This window comes from Talpa occidentalis, unplaced genomic scaffold (genome assembly GCF_014898055.3).
Source record: "Talpa occidentalis isolate TD23 unplaced genomic scaffold, MPIMG_talOcc4v2.1, whole genome shotgun sequence".
Taxonomy (NCBI): Eukaryota; Metazoa; Chordata; class Mammalia; order Eulipotyphla; family Talpidae; genus Talpa; species Talpa occidentalis.
The window spans coordinates 80,860,106-80,883,230 of record NW_026555331.1 but is presented as its reverse complement, the minus strand read 5'-3'; the positions used below and the strand labels follow the sequence as shown (position 1 = coordinate 80,883,230).

The window sequence follows — 23,125 nt, the reverse complement described above, 5'->3', positions numbered from 1 at the left end:
ATTTCTAAGTAGAAGAATAAAGAAAACATAATATTTTAGTCCCTGTAATATTTGAAAGATTGACAAATATGTTCAAAATGTGCACATATACTTAAATTTTCATTTTGCATTATTAAATACTAATGACAGTTTATGTATGTTTTCTCATACAAAAATTGAACAGTCTTAATTTTAGATGTTGGTGATTTTTACAGTTACAAAATTCTCTTAACACAGATATGTGTGAAATAAAGTAAGTCAGCTTTTTCACAGAAACTCAACAATATAATGTGTAAAATTGTTTTTCACTGAAGAGTAGTCTTCAACCTGAATTAATCAGAAAATTTCTTGCCATCTTTTATTTCCTATGAAAATATAAATTATATTTATTGAAATAGATCATATTGATTGGAAGCTTGGATAACAGTTAACTATCAGAATTATTTTTTAAAATTAGTTCATTTCACTGACCTATTTTCTGATGAATAAAAACAATGTGCATTCATTCATTCATTCACTCAATACACATTTAGAAATATATTGTGTTCCATTTGATTTTATAATATTAATGATCTGCCTGATTGTTTCTGTTGTCACTTTATAACAATATGTGAGAAATCATCCAAAAGAGATCTTTAACACGTTTTCCTCTCCCTTTCCATAAAATTTTGTGAATTTTCTGTTTTATTTTTGTAAGTAAAATAACATTTGAAACTATTCCTATTTCAATATTGGCAATTCAGTTCTTCTTCATATAATGATCACATTTTGAATTGACATCAATATTTTAAATATCATAAGAATCACAGAGACCACTTTAAATATATAATTTTGTAGGTAGTGACAATTTGTTTTATTTATCCAGAAGAGGGGCTTTCACAACTTAGTTCAAGTGTGCTGACACATTTAAGGCCTCTTTCACTTCATTTAACTGTTGCATCTGACTGGAGCAAGAGTGATGGCAAAGATCTTGACCTTGAAACACTGGTTGGATTAAAGGATTCAAGTGGATGATAGAAGTTGTGGCTGGATTTAAGTGAGGGCCAAACAATGTGGGGATAAATGCTGTAGGGGGCAGAGGCTGAAGTGTTATATGAGAAGGATGGAAGGGGGCAGCAGTAACTAAATGCAGGGGATGACCCGCTAAGAAAGTGGGGTGTGCAGGGATGATGGCTGGGGTCAGAGGTGAAAACGTGAATGGAGCAAAATGTGGCTGTGAAAGCGGATGTAGATGGGCTATTGGGAGGTGATTGCTGTGAGAATTTATGGAAGCAGAAACAGCAAAGTGCTGCAGAAAGGTGTGGTGGATGGTGGTGATAGAAGCGTGCTGGTGAACCGGAACAGTCTGTATAGCTGAGGCTGGAGAGAAGGCAGTCGACCCTGCAGCAGGCAAAACTCGAAGGTGCTTTGACAGAAGTTGTTTCTGCACATGCTGCTGGGCTTGTAGCTGCAGGAGTTTATATTTATCTATTTCATCAGGAGAAAATATTATTGGCTGCTGAATTAAAGGGGGAGAAGGGGACTTATGACACACGTCTAATTCATCTTCTATTTTGTCATGCTTCTGCATAGCTGTATCATAGTAAGAGTTTATATTCTCTTCTACATGATTCATATGTATGCTCACATCCTGTAAGTCTGGATTTGTTGGGTCTTCTTTGGTCTCTGTTGAATCGGTAACAACAGTGTATCTATTAGATGGAAAAGCACCAGGGAAATCAGTTGGTACTGGGTCACAGCTTCGAATAAAAGGTTGGACTTCACTAATCAAAGGTTTTGATTGTTCTTTTGTTGGGTTCTCAGACACCTTAGGCTCTGCTACTACATGAACTATATCTTTAGAAAGATGGTTATCATACTCGGTGTTGACTAACACAGTAAAATTATTTGTCTGTGAACTTTTGACTTTGTCTCTCTCAGTAGTTCTTTGAATCACACTGGCTTTATCATTTCTCCTTTTACTTGTATTCTGTGTTTTTGCAGACAAAGGCAGTGGTTGCCTGTGACAGCCTGGTGGTGTAAATTGAATCGTGCATTGGATTTGTGAATGAGACTCTGATTCATTTTTACAGCTCTTTGAAGGAACCTCAACAGGAGTTGATTGTTCCTGATACTTCTTGGCTTGTACTCTTTCTAACAGGTGTTTGGCTGTCAGGGGGGTCCTCTCTCCTGTAACAGACAAGTCTGTGGTTTCTGAAGGGCTGCCGGAACAGTTTCCTAGAAGGCAGCTGAGATTCCCAGGGTTACACTTCAAGGGTTTTACTTTTCCCAGATCACAAATGTGAGTGCTGTCCAAAGAGTCTTGACTTCTTTCGCTTTTATTTAAGTAATAAATTCTCTTTCTCGAATGAGAGCCCAATCTACTAAGGTGAGGTCCTTGGCAATTTGGTGGTTTTTCACTATTCCTAGCACAGGAAATTTGTGAGTTAGTATTACAATGGGTGATTCTCCCGAATTTTGGCCCTGAAAACTGTTTATTTTTTTCCAACTTGCATCTTTCTCTACAGTGATCATATGCATGTTTTGAGTATTTTTCATTTTTACAGGATTCCCACAAATTGAAGTTCCTTTCTCTTTCTGTTTCCGACTGCAGGCAGTCTCTCTTTGCTAGCTCATCAGAGAAGTAGAGGCAGTTGTGCTTTTGGCGTTTCCGTTTGTGTCTTTCAACTGAGTTGTGTTCTCTTTCACAAAGGTAGAGCAAATTACTGCGGCTATTTCCACTGGCTCTATGACTTGAATAAGTACTTCCCAGGCTGTATGTGCTGCCAAGGGATGCGTCTGCAGGGCTAGAACATCTCTTGTAATGTTGATTTCTGCATCTAGCAACCCGGCTGGTCATGCTGATGTGGTTACTATTCAAAATCACACTGAAGTCCTTCGCATCATCACTGTGACCCTCTACCGTGTAAAGACTAGAATTCCAAGCGAACTGATTTCTATCTTCAAAATCCGAATGAGGGTCACAGGAAATCAATTTATGCTTTTTAGTCCTTGGGATGTAAGGAGAAAATGTTATGTCCTCATTTACATCATTTAGAACTACCCTTTGGTAGCTTTGCCAACGGGCCCTTGAAATTTCCTTAAATTCACCATCACTATGACTGTTTTCTACACAGTTCTTTAGAGAGATATCAAGGTAGGCAGGCACTTCAGGATGTTTCAATTCCAAATCACTTGCATGGAAATTATGTTTACTCATATTTGGCTCAGAATCATTACAGCTCAAATTATATTTTCTCTGGAAATTTTCCCAATCTGGATTCCCTATCACCATCTTTGGTTTTAGAGACTGATTATCTTCTTGGATCAATTTTTGTTGGTCTTTGATTAAACCTGAGACGTGGCTCTCTCTTGCAGTCTTCATTCCCAAGGGCTCCTTAATCAATTTTGTTTTTAAGTCATCTGGATCATGGCCATCCTTTGTGTTCCGAGAAAGCTTAAAGTCAAAATATAATGGGTTGCAGCCATAAGAGATACAGGGCTCTGTTTTTGTGAAGAGCAGAAGTTCTGTAGGCCACTGGAGAGTGGTGTGGCCATCCTTGCTTAGTACATGGAGAAAAGGCAATGGTTTGGACCTCACATCATGGGGACATGTTTCTCTTACAAGTCTTTGCACATTTTTGCTAATTCTGTCTGCTTCATTGTAAGACTTTTGTCCGTTCTCCATTCTAGTGTTGGAATTCAGATGAACGGTGCTGTTTTGTTCACTTGGCTCTGGGGATGGAAACTCATCCAGACATTCAAATATTCTGGCTTCACTGTGCTTATAAATTTTTGGTGGGTTAGAGGAAGCATTTGTTTGGCATGAGTGATTAATGCAGTTTTCTAAAGTGTTCTTCAATGTATTTCTAGTTCCTTTTTCATTGCCGGAAGGAGTAAAATCCACATTTGAAAGATGAATGCTTGGTTTAGAGAATGAAGCATGAATGCCAATTGAATCTTCCAGTGTTTCATCAATAGAGTCATTTTTGTCTTGCAAAATATGAGAGCTTATGGCGATGGTATTGTGTGAAACACTTTCCAGATGGTGTGGGGAGATGTTTATATCCTTTTCCTCAGTAAGGTGTGTATCCTCATGTGCAAACCTGTGGCACTTGCATTTCTCTGCAAGTTGTTTTGTTTTGTAGACAGATGACTTGTTATAATCATGGGTTTCCTCTGTGTTCTCACTGAACACTGATGCTGAAGATTCTAATTTTAGGTGTACTTTTTTGGAAAAAGAAAATGACACTCCTGTCCTGTGTTTTCCATTGCTGAGGTCTGCAGATGCTTGTGGTACCCGATTACTGAATAAATAACGTCTATCTGTGTGTAACTGGTGTCGGTTTGACGTGGTGGAGCGCTGCTTATCGGGAATGCTTCTGCAGAGATTCTTTCCTTTCATGAGAAGGGCACCCTTCATGCACGACATCTTCCTGCCATTCTTAACTGGGAAAATTCCTTGCTGGAGTTGTTTTTCTATGGCTACCCTGGGAACTTTGTATGCGGGTCCACTTGCAGAAACACTGTAAATATAACAAATATTAATGGTTAAAACATTAAATTTGCCAATAAATCTTATCTCCATGTGACCATCTCATAGTGTTTCTGTATTGGGTTATATTATAATTTATGAACTATGTCTACTGTAATATAACCATTTCACTGCGTCTGTAACTCAGTATATCTGTGTTGAAAGTGGCTATTTCTAACATGCATACTTTAAGTGTCTTCTTTGAGATTAGTAAAAGCAACAGCAGGTGAATATCTATGCCAGTACTGCAAAGAAAATAAGTATTGCATTTAGAACACAATATGTGTCCTCTAAAAACTCAGTTTGCTGAAATAGATTTAACATTATTTCACAAAGAGTTTGCTAACCCCTGTCATCATGTCAAATAGGAAACCAAATGGAATTAAAAACCACTTCAGGGCCTCCCTGGTGGCACAGGTGGTTCAGAACAACTCTATGAAGCTGTCCTCAGCTTCTGCAGTGCAGGTTCCATCCCGGCCGGCCAGGGAGATACCCACATGGTGCTGTAGACCTCTCCTGTATTGCCAACTGCTCCCCTCAGCAGTGTATTTCAGTCAGTCTGCCTGTTCTGTTCCCTACTCTGTCTCTGGTGAATCTTCTTACCTCTCCCCACCTCTGGCCTGTACCATGGTTCTTGTATGCATGCATAAATAAATCTTTAACAACAACAACAAAAAAAACACTTCAAAAGTATAAAAATATATCTTCAATTTGCTTTTTGGCATAGTCCTATCATTTTGTAACTTTTGTTTCCTTGGTTTTAAAATTTCTCTCATGCTTACTTCCTTTTGAAAAACTGTGGTTAGTTCTATCTTTATAATTTGTCACAAATTTGGCTAATTATAATAAATGCATAATAAAATAACCAAAATGCACAACCATCTTTTCTTTTGCCCTTGTGGGCAAAATATTTACTTTTTATCCCTTGTGGATATATATGTATTACCTTTCACAGCTTTTTAAAGATTATTCATTCTATTGAGTTTAATTAGTAATTAAATCAGAAAATGTGATCAAAATTAGAAATAACAATATACATAAGAGATGAAATTCATTCGGTTGACACTGTACCTAAAATGTTCTACCTATAAACTTCTATACCAAACCAGACCTCCCTGGAAGAAGACAATACAGATGCACAACACAGATATCTGATTCTGTGCTTTGAGCTGACTTTCTTTTCTTTTTCCACATGCTTAGAATTTTTTTTTTCACTTTTCTATTTCAGATCTTTATTTCATTTTTATTCAACTTTTCCTGCTTCCACATACAATACTAAAACAACTGATATCTCTTCTGCATGTAACATAAGTTGCAATGAAGAGGAATGCTTTCTGAGCTCTTGGTTTGAGAATTTCTTGTTTTCACTTAGACTTTGGCCACTCTACATAGCACTCAGCAGTCACATTCCTTTTGTCCACCAAATTTCATGCACCTTTCTTCATTGCCTTTACATGTTTAATACTGCAGGTGCATATTTTTATTAGTCTCTTTTCATTCATTTTTTAAAAAAATTGTACATTTGTATGATTTTGTACTTTTATTACGCATATTTTATTATATTTAATATATACATATGCATGTGTATATACACATGCCTGCAAATAAATATATATATTTATGCACATATTTAACATACAGATTCTAAGACAAGAAACTAGGACAGGAAAGAGGCAATAACCAACACAATTTTTGAGAAGAAAAATGTGTCTGAGCTGAAGAAAGTTGAATTGGAAATACTCCAAATTAACCAATGATAGTGTGACAGGTTGATTTCTTTTGATTAGTATATATTATCATTCTCCTCTTCCTTGTTCCATCATGATGGAGATGTCTCCTTTATATATATAATATTTATATATATTATATATAAAATAATATATATTCTTATATTATTTTCATTAATAATATTTTTGCTTATTATCTTGACACTGCTTTTTGTGTTTTCTTGCTTTCATTTATGTTAGATTAAATGTTCATTCCAATATTGCCATTTTATCTTACCATTTATCTCTCTGATACTCAAGCTTCTTCCTTTTGTTTTCTTTTAAATATATTTAAACCTCTTTACTTTTATTGTTTTCATATTACATTTGCTCTTCTTGTGCTTAGTTCTTATTCTCATTTTAAAATCAAACCTACTTTTTTTTTTTAAGGCTTTTTTTTAAGATTTATTTATTTATTTATACAAGCACTGGGTATAGTCAGAAGCACGGGAGGGCGAGAGAATTCACCAGAGCGGGGAGCAAAGCAGGCAGAAGGACCGAAGTGCACTGCTGAGGGGAGCAGCGGGTGGCAGGAGAGGTCTGCGCGCCATGTGGGACCCTCCTCTGGTGGCCGGGGAGCAGCTGGGGATTGAACCGGCGCTGCAGAGGCTGGGGGCAGCTTCGCAACTCAGCGCTCAACCGCTGCGCCACCGGGGAGGCTCCAAAACTACATTTGTGATTATATTTCATCACAAGTTTTAACACTTTATCCTCAGTACAGAACTTTTAATCCTCTAATTTTCATGCTGTAAGCTTAGTTCTTTCTGTCATTTCTAAACTTTAATTTCCTTATCTTAAATCTAATTTGTTTTTATTAATTTAGAAATTCCTATTTTTCTATTTGTGTAGTATTTTATTCTATTATTTTAATACAAGTTTACAAGTTTATATTTTACAGCAAAATTAGTTTTCATTTTTATAGTTATAGACTCATTTATGATTTCACTTCCTTCTCTAAACTTTTCTCCATTTCTTTTCTTTTCTTTTTTTTTTTTTAAGATTTATTTTTATTTATTTATTTATACAAGCACTGGGTACAGTCAGAAGCGTGGGAGGGTGAGAGAATTCACCAGAGCCAGAGCGGGGAGCAGAGCAGGCAGAAGGACCGAAGTACACTGCTGAGGGGAGCAGCGGGTGGCAGGAGAGGTCTGTGCACCATGTGGGACCCTCCTCCGGTGGCCGGGGAGCGGCCGGGGATCGAACCAGCGCTGCAGAGACTGCGGGCAGCTTCGCAACCCAGCGCTCAACCGCTGTGTCACCGGGGAGGCCCAATAATCTCACTTCTGGATATATGTTTTTCCAAACTTTATCTTTTGCTTTTTGTTTAAATTTTTAACATAACATCTATTATTTTTACTCAAGTGAAATCTTTGTCTTTTTAAAATCTTTTCTTTATAACAAATTTCCTATTTATTTCTAATGTGATTATCATATATATTCATGAGTTTATTAAAATATTTAAGCCAGTGATACAAATATGTTAATATATGCAAGTTGTATACTATTTTTTTATTCATAATTGATCCAAAAAAATTATTTTCTTAAAATGAGACATTAGGTCTAATATTTATGGCACTATAATTGAGTCATTCACTTCCAAGTTTATTGTATATTGCTTTTCAGTAAAACAACAAAGGTTTAAATTCTAGCAAAGAGCTATAAATTTCACAATTCACCAGCTTGCTGTCAACTACATTAATTAGCTACATTAGTGCTCTACAATATGATTCATTTGAGCACAAATCACAATCCACAAATTTAATTGAATTCCAGGTAACAATCTCCTCACTTCAAAACACTCAGCATTCTAAACTTATGTAAAACTCCTATTTTTTTTAGTTACAAGAATGTATTAGTGTAATGTTTGTCATAATTATCAATTTGAATGGCACTGTGTAGTAAATTTAACAGCATTAATTACATCTTGTTTGTCATCCAGACAATGGCAGTGCCGTTTATTCTGAATTGAGGCGTGTACAGGAAATGTACAGATTTATTCCCCTCTAAATCAAGCACTATTATTTAAGGATTTTAAAATTATTATTAGAAAACTTAATTGCTGTAAAGTTCTATTTAAGTCAAGCGGATAGAAGAAATACTAGTATTCAGAATTAATCCTTCACAAAAAGCATATTAAACTAATATTGGAGAGGGAAAATCAGATGCCATAATTATTAATTTGTGAGCCTTTAACTATTAGGGCCATTTGCCCTCAAGATATTTTTGTTAATTAGTTGTAATTTGTTTACATTATTACAGTGAACCAAGTAAGTTTATCATTGATATTTCCCAAGAGGTTGAAGAGAGTTTTGAGGCATTCAAGACACCTTTAATTCTTACCATTCAGACTGTTGCCTTAACTCAGCCAGCTGATGCAGTCTTTTAAGTGCTTTTTCTTGTTTCTTCTCATCTTTCCATGACTTAGAAGCAACATTTCGAGCAAACTCTCGTTGCTTTAATTCTTTCAATCTCTATGGACAAGAAAGAAAAACCAAAAGGATACAATAAATAAGTAATATACTCTTTTCTATCTGCAATGCTCCTGGTTAATCTTTGTCCTAGGTGCAGTAGTAAGTTTGGATTGGGAGAGTTAGAACCTTCTCCATTGATCTAATTCTCTGCTTCACAGTAAATTTAGCAGTCAACTCAGTTATTTATCAAAATATGTCACCATTACTAAAGAAATGTGCTGCAGATGGAACCCAGTCCTTGCTGGGACTATCCTGGCTACACAGCAGCAATAATCTTTGAAACATAAATGGGAAAAATATACAATTTATTTTTCTATATGAAAGTAAAGGAGATTATAGGAAGCACTTCACTCTACTCACTGCCTCTCACCTATAAAACATACTCTTAGTCATAAAAATTGATGGTATTAAATATATTGGATGAAACAAGCTTCATTTAGTGAACAGAATCTGTTACTGTGAAAGATTTAGTTCAAGACTCTAAATGTGATTCTTAAACTCTTTTTTTTTTTTGATGCAGATATTTATCCAAAGCAGAAATTTTATACTGTATCCAGGAGGACAAAAATGGTTCATGGAACCCAGAGTCTTCTTGACTATAAGAATAGATTGCACCAGGGCCTCCCGGGTGGTGCAACAGTTGAGCGCTGAGTTGCGAAGCTGCCCGCAGCCTCTGCAGCGCCGGTTCGATCCCCGGCTGCTCCCCTTCCACCGGAGGAGGGTCCCACATGGCGTGCAGACCTCTCCTGCCGCCTGCTGCTCCCCTCAGCAGTGTACTTCGGTCCTTTTGCCTGCTCTGCTCCCTGCTCTGGCTCTGGTGAATTCTCTCACCCTCCCGTGCTTCTGACTGTACCCAGTGCTTGTATAAATAAATAAATAAATAAATAAATAAATAAAATCTTTAAAAAAAATAAAAATAAGCTCAGGATAAAGGCTAGGCATTGTTTGTTTTAAATTAACCAGCCACTTCTTTTAATTAATCTTTCACCCTCCAAACAACTGGCTTACATGCAAGTTGGATACTGCTCATTTCCTGTTTAGATCTGCCACTAAGAACACCCAATGCAATTGAACAAACTGAGAAATAGCCACAATCAAATAAACACTTTGAAGTTTGAGATTTAATCCTGATATGAGAGTATATTTGAAGATTATTCTCTCTTACACTACACAAAGTGATTTTAAACTGCTTGAAATTTGTATCTGTTTAATTTTTTTTCATGTCCCAAATCAAGCATAAAAGTTGTTTCCTGGTGAGACACAGGGCAAGCTAGGAATTAGGCAGTTGTAGGGACATTGCAGAAGGGGACCTTGGAGAATTGAGGAAGGCTTCAGAGATAAGGGCAGCAAGAGGAGTGTAACCAATTCCACCTGGAAAAACAAACATCCCAGGACCAAGGACAACATTGTTAATGCTGGCCTTGGTTTCCTTCAAGTGATAAAGGGAGGTAGAGATTGGGGAAATGGAGAGTGGTTTAATTTATGGACAAATTAGAAGGGCAGCTGTTTAACTTTAATGCAGGGATGCCCATCCAGAAGACTGGGCCATAAAGATAAAGATGCAACAAATGGGGAAAGAGAAAGCTGTTAGATAAGGAATGTGAAGATCCCCCACTTAGTAGAAAATTAAGTGAGACAGCCGAGAACTAACCAATCACAAAGAGACTGGTGGAGTTTTAGAATAATGAGGAAAAAAAGGTATATATTCCCTGAGACACAACTCCACTTTGGCTTCCTTGCCCCTCGCAGGCCTGGTTTCCTGGCCTGGGAATCCCACTTTATTTCTGTTCCTTTTCTCCTCAATAAACTTTTTCTTCCTCTAAACAAACCTGCCTCTTCTCGCTTGCTTGCCTGAGAGTCTGCAAAGTTCCTGCTGCGGCTTCGTGAGACACCAACCCATGAGGGTCTAGTCGCTGGGGCTCAGTGCTGCCCCTGCAGCCTGCGCTCCGTTCCTGGCTGGGAGACCAGGCCTGACAATTCCGGTATCACTGGGATGGCAAAAACTGTAGTTATCAAGTGAGGTAAAAACACTGTGGTAAACTATTTCCTTCCCTTAGAGACAGGATGAAAGCCTTTAGTGCTCATGAGTTGCACTATTTTTTTTTTTTTAAGATTTATTTATTTACACAAGAACTGAGGTACAGGCCAGAGGCGCTGGAGGGCGGGAGGATTCACCAGAGACAGAGAGGGGAACAGAACAGGCAGACAGACTGAAATACACTGCTGAGGGGAGCATTGGGCGAGACAGGAGAGGCGTGCTGCACCATGTGGGTATTGCCCTGGCCCGCCTCAATTGAACCCACGCTGCAGAGGCGGTGGACAGCTTCACAGTGCTGTGCTCAACCCGCTGCGGCACGGGGGAGGCCCGTGAGCTGCACTATTGAAGGAGGACATGTGCATGTGAGAGGGCGGTCAGATGACTGCATCTGAACTAAGAATCTAGAGAAGGTAGAGCAAGTTTCAAAGTGGATGTTAGCAGCCAATGTACATGAGTGTCACAAAAACAGAAAGAGCCATGTGGAGAACAGTGGAGTCAATTTGAATTCAAGTTTTGACAAACACTTAAGGACCTTTTATAAAGCAAAATTTCAGGTAATGAAATATTGGTCCACGAATTACCAAAACAGGAAGGAAAAAACAAAACAAAACAAAACACCAACAGCTCTCCAGAGCTGATAAACAGAGCAGGATTTAAACATTAAAGGAGGGCCTCCACTGGTGGCGCAGTGGGTGAGCGCCGGGCTGTGAAGCTGTGAAGCTGCCCAGCTGCCCGCAGCCTCTGCAGTGCTGGTTGGATCCCAGGCCATGGGTGAGGGTCCCACATGGTGTGCAGACCTCTCCTGCTGTGCCTGCTACTCCCCTCCCAGCAATGTATTTTGTCGGTCTGCCTGTTCTGTTCCCTGCTCTGGCTCTGGTGAATTCTCTCACCCTCCCACGCTTCTGACTGTACCCAGTGCTTGTATAAATAAATAAATAAATCTTTTAAAAAATATAAACATTAAAGGACAACCTTCATCAGAAGACAGAAGAAAGGCTTATAAAATCTCCATTTCTTCTTCCTTTCCTTCTCACTATTGTCTTCTTGGAGTGAAGGATTATGTTGTAAGTGAAGGATTATGTTTAAAAAGATTTTAAAGAAAATGTCCTACAAATTTAAAGAGACTACATAAAATAAAGTTCAAGTGTGTCAAAGAGAGATTGCTTCTTTGTTAAAGGGGAAAGGTATTTTTTTTCCTTCTACTTACTACTAAACATTAAATACTTGATATTCTATTTAGCATGTATTGTCACCAATATGTCAAACTTGAATATCCTAGAAGAGGAAATCGATTGATTTACTTAAAACATCTAATATTTCACCCTCATTATTGGAATCTTTCTCCAAATGTCCTGGTATACCTGTTTCTTTCATTAGCTATACAGATTCCAAGGTGGTACATCTATCTGAATCATAGAAATGATTGAGTATTCCATCTTATTCAATTGACAGTTAAATCCCACCATGTAACAGGAATATAGCAATATGCAACTCAATTATTTTCTCTCCAAGGGAGACAGACAAATGAACAGATACTTAACGAGGCTGTGTTGACTTCTTAATAGGTATGGACACAAAATGCTTTGCAAGGGTGTAGGAAATGTTTAGACAGATTGGGGGGTGGAGTGGACATCTGTTGTGCTGAGGAAGTGATCACAGTTAAAATACTTCTTAGTATGGAAAACTGGAAGAAGAGATTTTGTGTAAACTATTTAGGCACATATTTGGCTTGGTGAATGCTTAGTATCAAAGACTACACAAAGAACCCCTTTTCCCTCCAAGTTCTCTAGAGGAATCCCCTCAAATTCTCAAAATTCTGAATGGCAGTGCATTTGTGTGAGGGAAGATTATACTATGTGTAGTACAAGAAAAACACCTAAAAGAATGAAAGGAAACAGTATCCACATTCTGATAAAACCAGGAATGGTGTCTATTCTCATCAACAGAAAAGGAAAAAAAAAATATTAGACATTAAGTAGAGAATACAGGGAGGACTTGCTTTAGTAGAGAATAATTTGCATAGATTTAGCACTACTCTGAATTTGCCTAACACATCATAAAAGCAAGAGATAAAAGTATAAGACTTATTCCAAGTAACTCAACTGTTTTTCAAAGCCAAATTCAAAAATATTTACAGATATAAATCATTCAGCAAAAAGAAGCAAAAGGGAGGCACTAAATTTCTTCTCTCTCAAAGAATGCTTTCATCAGGATTTGGAATCCCAGGTTACATAGGAAAAACAACTGTAGATAACTAGGTTGGATTATTAGTTAAATGTTTTATCACAATTAATTTCCAATTATTTTTTAAATTAATTTTTGTGTAGAAGAATTAGGGTGTTGGCCAGAGGGCAGGGTGTGAGAGAATTCACCAGAGACAGAGTGGGGAGCATAACAGGTGGATTTCCTGAAATATACTAAGGGGAGCAGTGGGTGAGAGAGGAGTGGTCTGCTGTGCCATGTGTGGGTTAGCTCCCTGGCCAGGATTGAACTCAATCCGTAGTGGTGATAGTGCTGAGACTCAATCCCTAGGCCACAAGGAGGTCCCCAATTTAAAATTTTAGGCAGTTAGATTCTAATTCAATATTAAAATGTTAAGCAAAAATTAATGACGTCCAATGTCTATTCAAAGACTATTAGACAAAGAAGCAGAACACAGACAAAATTGAGGAAAATAATCAACCTATTAAGACCACAGATGCTAGAACTGATATAAAAGTGCATTAAGATAATATATCTCATATACTCCAAAAGTAGAGAAGTCAAGGTCGCCTAATGGATAATAATAACTGGTGTCTCTGAAGAAGTGGAGGCGGGGGGATTTGCAAATAGACTGGATGAAAATTTTCCAAATTTCCTCCCTTTAAAAATATTATACTAAGTCTCATCATAATTATTTTTTCCAAAACCAAGGAAATAAGGAAAATTTTAAAAGTATGTAGCGAGAAAAGGCATGTTTCCATACAGAACAAGTAGTAGGATGGCAGAATTGTCATGAGAAATGGTACAAATGAGAACACAGTGGCATATCATCTTTAAATTTATGAAGAAAAATATAAAACTTGCTAGACAAAATTCTATACTCAGGGGATATATCTTTACAAAAAGCAGGTGAAATAAAGATATTTTTAGATATAAAAATCTGAAAGAGTTTAATTGTGGCATACCCACATGGTAAGAAATATTAATAGAACATCATTGGGCAAAAAGAAAATAATACCAGATAGAAATATTGTCCACACAAAAAATAATGAAGACCAGAAATGGTAGCTACAAAGTAAGTAATTTCTTATTATTTAAATCAATTTAGACTGTCTCTGATAAAAATAATACCTGTTTTGGTGAATTTATAACAAATTTATAAATAAAATATTTGACAATGATAACATAAAGCCTGGGGAGGGGATAGAAATGACGTAATGTTACAATGTTAAAGGTCCTATTCTATACATGAAACAGAACAGCAAAAATTGAAGGAGACTGTGACAAGTATACTTAAAGAAGTATACTACATATCCTGCAACAACCATTAAAACAATAAAACAAAATTTCTTCTTCAATAGGACAACAAAGAAGATAAAGGAAGCTATTAAAATTACTCAACCCAGAAGAAGTCAGAAAAAAGTAAAGAGGAAAGTAAAATGTATGAGACAAATAAAAAATGAATAGCAAGAGAACGGAAATCTAAATAATTCACTAATCAAATTAAATGTAAACAATCTAAACACTAGAGAGAGTTCAGTTCAGTAAAAAGAGCAAGATCCAACTCTGTTGACTATAAAAACAAACTTTAGAATAGAGACGCCATGGATTAAAAGAAAAGAATGGAAAATGATATCCTATATCAATACGAGTCCCAAGAAATTAGAAGGGAATATACCACTCTAAAATAGCAGATTTTAGAGCAGAGATATATATTACTAGAAATGTGGACAGTAATTTCATACTGATAATGGAGTAAATCAATCAGCCTAAATGTTTATGCATCAAATAACAGATCTTCAATAATCACAAAGCAAAAATGGGTAAAACTACTAAGAGAAAAAGTTAACTACACAATTATAATAGGAGTTTTCAATGCCCATCCACCAAATAACAACAAACAACAAACTTCTAAACTCAAAAATACACTCCTGGAAAAGGTCATTCTAGGTTGACCATACCTATTATAAAATAACTTTCCAAGAGTTGATCTGACTTCCCAGCAGTTGGATGTCAAATTTTGCCAGCTTCACATCTTAGCTTCTATTTTACCAAATTTCTGTTTTTCTTCTATTCTGATAAAAATGCATTTGTTTAAGCAATGGCATGCAGTATAATTGTCAGTTAACTTAAACTAAGATTGTGAAAAAGCAAACCAGTGAAAGTGGTTTGACCTCTCTGGGAAAGGGAGTAAGGAAGACATAGAGAAGAACTCCACAGAAGGGGAATAAAACAGGCAGCTGGTTTCCCACTGATGTTAGACAACACAAAGTAGGGGTTAAAAGAAGGTTTCTAAAATCAGTCAGACCTGAGTTTGAATCTTGTCCCTTTCTAGATAGATTTGAGATTCTCAGAAAGGTATTTAATATTTCCTAATTTCAGTTTACCTATTTGTAATCTGGCAAATGATCAGAATTTACCTTGCAGACTTGGTATTATATTTGAGTAGAAGAGTGACACTAAGGACACACCTGATATACAGAAAATGTTTAAATGAGGACAAACTATTAGCACCTTTGGAGAAGGAATGGTGAGATTTTATGGACTTTTGGGAAATAGGATAAGCAAGGAAACCTTGATTTAATGAGCAGTGGGGATCCACTAAGAGCACCTAACTAAGATACTTACAGAAAACAGAATCTTGAGAGGTTTTCAACTGGAAAGTTTTATAAGACTTGTAGGAGGAGTCTTTTCTAAAGGAGATCACTAAAAAGGAAGTATGTCATGTACCTACCTCATCCTATAGCTCATGTCTAACTGAAACATTTGCAATTCCCATAAGTCCAAGATCATATCTAACTACTGCAGAAAATTGTACATTTTGGGTTAAAGTGTGGTTATTTTTGGCCAGACTTTGATAAATCTTTTTTTGTCAGTCATTTACATGTCCATTTAACTTTGGAGTTACGTGTTTACTCTTCCATATGTGTGCATGCTTCATTTACCCTCCACCATATCTCCCATGCCAATGCCCTATTTCCTCCCTACCCCCTCTCCCCGCTTTACTCCCATCTGTTCCCTCTGGTAATCAGCATGTTTTCACAATATCTAAGAATTGTTTTTATTGTGCTTTGGCAGTTTATTTTTTTTTTTATTTTTGGTTATGTATATTCCATAGTAAGTAAAACCACCTGCTATCTGTCTTTTACTTTTTTGACTTATTTCATTTAGCATAGTCACCTCAAATTTCATCTATTCATTCTTTTTAATAGGTGAGCAGTATTCCATGCAGTATATATTCCATGATTTCTTGATGCGGTCAACTGTCATTGGGTACTAGGTCGGTTTCATGACTTGGCAGTTGTGGCTAACACTGCTATGAACACAAGAGTACACAATTTTTTTGTATTAGTGTTTTCCCATTCTTTGAGCAAGTACACACCAAATATATTGTTGGATCATATGGATTTTTTTCCATTTTTATTTTTTAAAGGTATAGCCATACTGTTTTCCACAGAGGCTGCAACAAACTGCATTCCCACCAACAGTGTATGAGTTCTTTTTTCCTCACCAACATTTGTTGTTTACAATCTTTTTTGTATAGGCTATTCTTACAGGGTGAGGTAGTAGCTCTTTGTGGTTTTGATCAGCATTTCCCTTATGACAGGTGATGTTCAACAATTTTTCATGTTCCTGTAGGTGATTTGAATGTTTTCTTTAGAAAAATGTCTACTTAAGTCACCTACCCATTCTTTGATTGAGTTGTCTTTTTTGTTGTTGGAGTATGTAAGTACTTTATGTATTTTGGTAATTAGCCCTTTGTCAAACATGTGATATGCAAATATCTTCTCTCAGTTGGTAGATTGTCTTTTTGTTTTTGTGATGGTTTCTTTTGAAGTACATTTTTTTTTAATTTTGATGTAATTCCACTTGTTTATTTTGCTTTTGTTTCCCTTGTTGTTAAGGTTGCACCCCAAATATATCTTTGTGGTTGAGGTCCAGTTATGTTCTCTTTTAGGATTTTATAGTTTTAGGTTTTATATCCAAATATTTAACCCCTTTTGAATTAATTTTTGTGTGTGGAGTTAAGAATGGATCAAGTTTCATTGTTTTGCCTGTGGCTATCTGTGTTTCCCATAACCATTTTTAAAGAGACTTTCTTTTCTCCATTGTATGGTCACTGTTCTTTTGTCAAAGACCAATTGTCCGTATTTGTGTGGATTTATTTCTGAGCTTTCCATTCTTTTCCATTATTTCTGTTTTAATGTTTAATACATAGGTCCTTCACCTTCACCAATACCATACTGTTCTAAATAAAGTTTCTTTGTAGCATAGTTAGGAGGGGCTAGACCTTGACAGGCAGATAGGGCCTGGGGCCCTGGGAGACATAACAGGAGGGATAAGGATTGGGACCCTGGGAGATAAGGGACCCTCAGGAGACAACAAGAGAAAAGTCAATAACAAGAAAAAAGTCCAAGACACTATGTAGGGTAAATGGTTTTTTCATGCTTTTCTGCCCTCCCACCATTAGGATTGCCCTGCCTGATGGGGCACCTGCAGTTGTTACATTGTTGCAAACTGTCTTATTTACTTCTGTGGGCCATGGGAGGAGTATTGAGTCACCAAGAGAGGAAGCAGCAGGAAAGAGGCAAGAGAGAGGAGAAAGAAGCCAAAGATGCCCAAAGAAGCTGTCTTCAGACTCGAAGACTTGCCAAGGCCTGGCAAGGGTAGGCCTTGCCAGGGTAGGCCTCCTGGCCTACCCGCCCCACCCCCCACCCCGCACCGCACCCCTGCCTGCCGTGTACCTGGTTGCTGCTGTATATGTAACAGCTCAATAAAAGCCTGAGAAAGCCACCAAGGGCTCCAAGACTCTCCTTTACCCATCTGCTGGATCATAGAAACCTGCCCTGTGCCTATCCTGGCCCTATCCACTATCACTGGTTAATCTACGTTAGGACCTCAGGCAAGGTTGACCAATCAAGAAACTGCACAATCACCACAACATATCCTCTAGACCCAAAACATGAGTGTAACTTTAAAAACCCCAAAGTTTTTTTCACCAGCAGCAACCCATTCTGGACCCCTCCCACACACGGGAGCTTTACTGTTACGTGTCCTTCATAAATCTCAGGCTTGCTCGCTGCTGACAGGAGTTAGCCTGTTTCTTTAACCCTTGCGGCTTTGCTCCCTGGAGTCGGCCTGTGTCTTTTTAATAAAATTCCTTCAGCGTGCTTACTTACGTGCTTTGCTTTCTACTGGTGTTTCAATTCTTTGTTACAATGGCTGTGGTTCCTGGTTAGTCATATCATATCACCTCACATAACATATGTGTGGGCTCATCCATAACGACCTCACTGTCACAACCTCTGTGTGACAGCTTGACGTCAGGGAGTGTGATACCTCCATTTTTCTTCTTATCTCTCAGGATTGTTTGGCTACCTGGGGCTGTTTGTGGTTCCATACAAATTTTGGAATTGTTTTTTTCTATTTACTTTAAAAAGTTACTGGGATTTAAATAGGTATTGTGTTGAATCTGTAAATTTCTTTAGGTTATATGGCCATTTTAACAATGCTTGTTCTTCCAGTCAATGAGCATGGGATATCTTTTCTTTGTCTCTTCCTTTATTTCCTTGAATAGAGTCATATAGTGTTTAATGCATATATAGGTCCTTCACCTCTTTTGTTGACTCCCTGGTATTTGAGTTTTCTGGTGTAATTACAAATGGGTTAGTTTTTTAAAATCTCTCTTTTTTCTAATTCATTGTTTACATATAAAATACAGCATATTTTTATGCTTTGATTTCATATCCTGTCATTTTATTTACATTTGTTATTTTCGGTTTTCTTGTTAAAATCTTTTGGATTCCTAAGTATATAATCATGTCATTTGTGAGTAGTAATAGTTTTATTTCTTCTTTTCCAGTCTGGATCTCTCTTATGTCTTTTTCTTACCTAATTACTCTAGCTAGGGCTTCCAAAACTATGTTGAACCACAGTGGTGAAAGTGGATATATTGTTTTGTTTCTGACCTTGGCAGAAATATTTTCAGGATTCCACTTTTGAGTATAATGTTGGCTGCGGTCTTTTTTACACTGACTTTTATTATGTAAGTTAAATTTATTCCTATTTTATAGAAAATGGATATTGGGTCTTGTCAAATGCTTTTTGCATTTCTACTAAAATGATCATGTGATTTTTATCTCCTTTTTGTTGACCTGATGAATGACACTGATTGGCTCATGTTGAACCAGTTTTGTATCACTGGGATGAAACCTACTTGAAATTATGGATGATTCTCCTAATATATTGCTGCATTCAGTTCCTAAGATTTTGTTGAGGATTTTGCATCTATATTCACCAGAGATATCGGACTATAGCATTTTTTTGGGGGGGGAGGAGGCTTTCCTTGTTTGTTTTGGATATCAGGATTATGTTGGCATCATAGAATGTGTTAAGGAGTTTTCCACCCTCTTCAGTTTTTTGAAGAATTTGAGAAGAATTGCTATTAAGTACTCTTTAGAGATTTAGTAGAATCACTGGAGAAACCATCTGGTCCTGTGCTTTTGTACTGAGGAGACATTGTTACTTGTAAAATTCCTGTGCTTGTGATTGGATTGTTTTAGCTGTCTGTTTCATAATGTTCTAGTCTTAGAAGGTTGTATGAGTCAAAACAAAGTCCATTTCCTCTAAGTTGTCTAGTTTGTTTTACATAGAGATATTCATAGTAGGTTCTTATAGTTGATAAATCTTATTTGAAGTTTGCCTTTGGGGACAATATTATCCAAGATGTATCTTAGTCAGGAAACAGTAAAAGACTGGACATCCAGAATTTCCTAGAGAGAATTAAAGACATCCTTTTTTTTTTTTTTAAGATTTATTTCTTTATGCATACAAGAACTGGGGTATAGGCCAGAGGTGTGGGGGGTGAGAGGATTCACCAGAGACAGAGTGGGGAACAGAATAGGCAGATTGACTGAAATACACTACTGAGGGGAGCAGCAGACAAGTCAGGAGAGGTCTGCTGCACCATGTGGGTAGCTCCCTGGCCGGCCAGGGATTGAACTCATGCTTCAGTGGCTGAGGATAGCTTCATAGGCTGCGTCTTAACCCCTTGCGCTATGAGGGAGGACCAACCTTGGTTTTTCTTTCAAGGAATTTAAAAAATGAAACAACAGAGCAGGTGGTCCTCCTGGTCCAGAAAAGAGGCCACTTGCCTTGGTCTTTGTTCAGATCACAAGCAATGTTTTAAAGGACTGATGCAGGAGTCAAGTTTCTTTAATAGTCTTCATACATCTTCTCCAGCTTTCACAATGAATGCATTTTTATTCTCTCTCAGCAATAATTGAAATGAGGCTTGCAGAGATAAATCTTGCTAAAATACATTTATGAAATATTTGGAATTTAATTGTCTTCTCAGGTTCATTTTAAATGCACAAACTAAGCAATCCTTATTTCCCTACTTGCCAACAAGAATGCTTGGCACATGCATTGCAAGTGGAATTCAGCTGTGAATAAATAAATGAGGTGGCAAATTGATCAGGTCAGTGAGTGTCTATGTGTTTGGAATAGCAATGCCTTCAATATTATTGCATACCCATCAGAACTTACTTGTGAACATTTGCTCATCCAGTGACCACTCTCCCTTCAACTTCACTGACACTGAATGGACACGTGAAATCAATCTACTCAAGTGTATCTACTTTTTACTCTCTTAAATAAAACAACTCCTTCCATCTCTGTACTTTCATCCATAGTGCCCAGAGTAGTTTGTAGGCATTTATGTTTTTCTTCACAGCAGAGCAAAAGCCCAATGCAAAAGGTCAAAATTATTAACCTTATTTTTGAGATGAAGAAACAAACATACAGAAAGTTAAATGACTTGGTCCACACCGAAAGAAACAACAAAAAAAGAATTGTGTTTTGAAAACAAAATATATAATCCTCAAAAGAATAAGGAAAAATCAGAAAAGTTTATGTAAAATTCTAGACATTTATAAGATTTCATTTTGTAAAATTAAAGTCTATTCAGTTTTGAAGTATCATTCATTATTTGGATATATTTTTATCAAAATGATTTGGAAGATATTTACAGATCTTCAATGATAAGCTAAAATAGGAGAGAGAGAAATGTAAGCAAAAATATGATTGAGATGTATGAATTAAATTATATATAAACATTTTTTATTATTTTTCAGAATTCTCTACATTGAAATGAGACTTTCCTTATTTTGTGCTTTATTGCATACCATTATCTTTTATGTGATCTGGATGGTATACAAAGACAGACAGTGGGATGCACTAATTTTAAAGGAACTCCCAATTTAGAAGCTATAGTTTGGGGCCTCCTTGGTGGCGCAGGGGTTAAGTCTCAGCACTATCAAGCTATCACCAGCCATTGAGGCCAGATTTAGATCCCCAGCCAGGGAGCAAAGACATATGGGGCAGCAGACCTCTCCTGTCTCAGTCACTGCTCCCCTCGGAAATATATTTTGGTAGATCCTCCTGTTCTGCTCCCCACTCTGTCTCTGATGAACCCTAGTCCCTTCCCCCTGCACCTCAGTCCTACACCCCAGTTCTTGTATGCATAAATAAATAAAAGTAAATATTAAAAAAAAAAAAAAGCAGCAGCTATAGTTTGGATTTCTAACCAGGATGAGCTCTATGCAGTACTCTGAACTAAATGCATCTGAACACACTGGCCCTTGCCCCAAGGGAGCATGCAAACTTGGAAAGCATGAGAAGAAATAAGCCTGGGGTTGTTACTTTACCTTCATCTTCAAGTCACAAGAGTAAGTTAAATACTTTGTAACAGGAACTGGAGCATTCTGCCTACACATGTAGGAATATAAATTGCTGGAGCATAAATTTAACTTCTGATGGAAAGCCCATTGTGCTCTAACAATCAAGACCTGGAGATACTTTGTCAGACTCATTTCTGGACATTTTGACTAAAGCCAATGTTCAGGAGAGATAAAGACAGGCCTGAAGACACTACTCTTTTCAATGCTAGTTTGGAGATACTTCTAGATTTTACAACCTGAAAATGCAGTTGAATTAAAAGAAATTTATAACTCAAAATAACCTGGGGCACCTCCTTGACCTAGAGAGAGGGATCTTATCAGATGCTTAAGGTATGTGCCACAGGCAAGTCATCACATCAACACCATCCAAAGCCTGGCATCCCCTGAGAAGTCCTCATATGGAAAGGACAGCACTAAGATTCCCATTACTTCTCAGAAGTTACCCAGATTTTTTCACATTATAGTTGTTATTATCACAAGTCAACTTTGATACAAGTCATATATCTTTATTTGGTTTTACAATAATTGCAAGATTTATTTATTTTCTGCATCATGACATAACCAAGCTAAAGCCTGAAAAGCCTTTTTAAGCATTCTTATATCAGGCAACAGTATAGCCAATACCATATCAATATCAATGTCTCCAGCGACTGTTATTGTGAAATGATTGACAGCATTACAAAGAAAGTGTTTTTGTGAAGAAAAATGGACTTTTTTTTCAAACTGGTTTAGCAGTAGAAGTCAAAGAACTTTAATTTCTAATTTTTTCCTTATTCACAGTATAATAAGAACACATCTGCCACATCAGAATAATAATTCCATGAACTATCTACAGAAAGTATATTAATATTTGGAGAGATAACATTTCTGGAATGAATGAGCAAATTAATATTCATCAATTAAAGACTGTAGTTTTAGTAAACATTTGATTAATAGTGCTTGGTTAATAAAGTCTCAAAAGAAAAAATATTGCATACCACCATAGTCCAGACCATGGAAATAAGTTCATTGTGACAAATGCAAGGATGTTTCTAGACCAGGAGGCTCTAGACACTTTTCCTCATTCAACAGAGTTTTAAAATTAGCACTGATTGCTTAGAATTAATGGAAAGTCAGAATGTTTTATATATTCTTTATAATCTAGTATATAAAATAATTACAGTTTCTCTTTAGTAAATATTATTCATGCCAAAATATGTCCAAATAAACTTTACAAATACCTGTCTTTTAGGAATATTTCCAACCATCAAAATGTAGAGTCAAACAAGAAATGTTAAGGATGTTTTCTGTTAAGGTTATTTCTATCTGTAGTGCTCCTAGTCACATGTGGATAAGACCAAGACCTTAAGGGACTATTTTATTTATTTATTTTAAAAGATCAAAAGAATTAATAACACTCCTTGTGGGAATGTTTT

The 23,125-nt window shown here is 36.8% G+C and overlaps 1 protein-coding gene across 2 annotated transcripts in view; it reads right to left on the bottom strand.

The window, feature by feature from the left end:
- Positions 1-463: 463 nt before the first annotated feature.
- ZNF804B (zinc finger protein 804B) overlaps positions 464-23,125 on the bottom strand; it is an 800,208-nt gene continuing 777,546 nt past the window's right edge. For both annotated transcript variants that reach the window (XM_054692315.1, XM_054692314.1), the window contains 2 exons: positions 8,599-8,729; positions 464-4,484 (listed from right to left, as the gene is read on the bottom strand). In XM_054692315.1, coding sequence (XP_054548290.1) covers positions 863-4,390 — 3,528 coding nt within the window. In that variant the 5' untranslated portion in view covers positions 4,391-4,484; positions 8,599-8,729 and the 3' untranslated portion in view covers positions 464-862. The remainder of the gene's footprint in view (positions 4,485-8,598; positions 8,730-23,125) is intronic.